General features: G+C 42.8%; 1 protein-coding gene across 1 annotated transcript in view; it reads right to left on the reverse strand.

Annotated features, from left to right (window-relative positions):
- LOC113817818 (coiled-coil domain-containing protein 177) overlaps positions 1 to 1257 on the reverse strand; it is a gene marked incomplete at its 5' end in the record, with an annotated part of 28866 nt that extends 27609 nt beyond the window's left edge. Inside the window, 1 exon segment of the mRNA XM_070119295.1 lies at positions 1149 to 1257. Coding sequence (XP_069975396.1) covers positions 1149 to 1257 — 109 coding nt within the window.
- Positions 1258 to 2500: the final 1243 nt, after the last annotated feature.

The raw sequence follows: 2500 nt of genomic DNA on the forward strand, positions 1-2500 counted from the left end.
CTATCCACCCATCTATCCATCCACCCACCCACCCATTCACCCATCCATCCATCCATCCACTCATCTATCTACCCATCTATCCATCCATCCATCCATCTATCCACCCAAACACTCATCCATACATCTATCTATCCACCTACCCATCTATCCATCCACCTCAATCTATCCATCCATCCATCCACCTATCTATCCATCTATCCATCCACCTCAATCTATTCATCTATCCATCCACACATCCATCCACCTATCCACCCACCCACCTATCCACCCACCCACCCATCCATCCATCCCTCCATCCACCCATCTATCCATCTATCCACCCACCCATCCATCTATCCATCCATCCATCCACCCATCCATCCATCCATCCACCCATCTATCCATCCACCCATCTATCTATCCATCTATCCAACTATCCATCTATCCAACCATCTATCTATCCACCCATCTATCCATCCAACCATCTATCTATCCATCCATCTATCCATCTATCCATCCACCCAACCATCTAGTCATCCATCCATCCATCCATCCACCCATCTATCCATCCCTCCATCCATACACCCACCCATCTATCCATCCATCCACCCACCCATCTATCCATCCATCCACCCACCCATCCCTCCATCCATCCACCCACCCATCTATCCATCCACCCATCCATCCATCCATCCACCCACCCATCCATCTATCCATCCACCCATCTATCTATCCATCCATCCATCCATCTATCCATCTATCCATCCACCCACCCATCCATCCCTCCATCCAACCACCCATCCATCCCTCCATCTATCCATCCATCTATTCATCCATCCATCCACCCACCCATCCATCTATTCATCTATCCATCCATACATCCATCCACCTATCCACCCACCCACCCATCCATCCATCCATCCATCCACCCATCCATCTATCCATCCTCCCATCCATCCATCCATCCACCCACCTATCCACCTACCCACCCATCCATCCGTTCCATCCACCCACCCATCCATTCATCCACCCATCCATCCACCTACCCATCCATCCATCCATCCATCCACCCACCCATCTATCCATTCACCCATCCACCCACCCACCCACCTATCCCTCCATCCACCCATCCCTCCCTCCATCCATCCATCCACCCATCCACATCTTACTGAGCCTGTTCCTCTCCTGGCGGTGGAAGGCGACCAGGGCCTCCTCCAGCGACATCTCCGGGTGGGCGGCCTGGAACTCCTCGCGGGACTTCTGCAGCAGTTCCACGGGCTGCCGAGAGAGGTCAGAGGTCACGGGGTTTAGAGCTCGAAGTAAAAGAAGAGGTGTAGGAGAGAAAATCGGATAAAAATGGGAGAGGAGTGGGAGAGGAGAGACGGAGGCATAAAAGAAGAGGTGTAGGAGAGAAAATCGGATACAAATGGGAGAGGAGAGACGGAGGCATAAAAGAGGTGTATGAGAGGAAATCGGATAAAAAAGGGAGAGGAGTGGGAGAGGAGAGACGGAGGCATAAAAGAAGAGGGGCATGAGAGAGAATCTGATAAAAAAAAAAATGGGAGAGGAGAGACAGAGGTATAAAAGAAGAGGTGTATGAGAGGAAATCGGATAAAAAAGGGAGAGGAGAGACGGAGGCATAAAAGAAGAGGTGCATGAGAGAGAATTTGATAAAAAGGAAATGGGAGAGGAGAGACAGAGGTATAACAGAAGAGGTGTGTAAGAGAAAATATAATGAAAAAGGAAGTGGAAAATAAAGGTTTATAACGAAGAGGTACATTAAGAAAATCTAATCAAAATGGAAGAGGAAAGACAGAGGTATGTGAAAAAGGTGTTTAGAAGAAAAGACAATAAAAAAGGGAGAACGACGGAGGGATGAAAAAATGGTACATAAACGAAGATATAATAAAAGAAAGTATAAAAATAGAAAAGAAAAGATAATGAAAAAAAACAATCCTTTTACAATCTTACTTTTTTGTTTTTGTTTTTGTTTCTTTGTCGCAGAAAGCTGAATATTTTGAAAGGGATTTATATTTCAAGTTAACCACTGAATGAAATTCTATAAAAAAAAAAGAAAATTGCAAAAAGAATGACGATGAAGACAAACAAACGTCAGTTATTGAGTTATATGAAGAATCTTAGCGTTTTCTTATCTAATTACCTCTGATTCTTAATGTTCGATTGAGTGAGTGAGTGAGTGAGTGAGTGTGTGTGTGTAAGTGTGAGTGTGAGTGTGTGTGTGTGTGTGTGTGTGTGTGTGTGTGTGTGTGTGTGCATGTATATACATATGTGTGTATGTGTATGTGTATATATATATATATATATATATATGTGCATGCATATATATATATATATGTGTATACATATATATATATATATATATATATATATATATATATATATATATATATATATATGTGTGTGTGTGTGTGTGTGTGTGTGTGTGTATATGTGTGTGTGTGTATATATATGTATATATATATGTATATATATATATATATATATATATATATATATATAT

The sequence above is a fragment of the Penaeus vannamei genome, unplaced genomic scaffold, assembly GCF_042767895.1.
Source record: "Penaeus vannamei isolate JL-2024 unplaced genomic scaffold, ASM4276789v1 unanchor12, whole genome shotgun sequence".
NCBI classification, from domain to species: domain Eukaryota; kingdom Metazoa; phylum Arthropoda; class Malacostraca; order Decapoda; family Penaeidae; genus Penaeus; species Penaeus vannamei.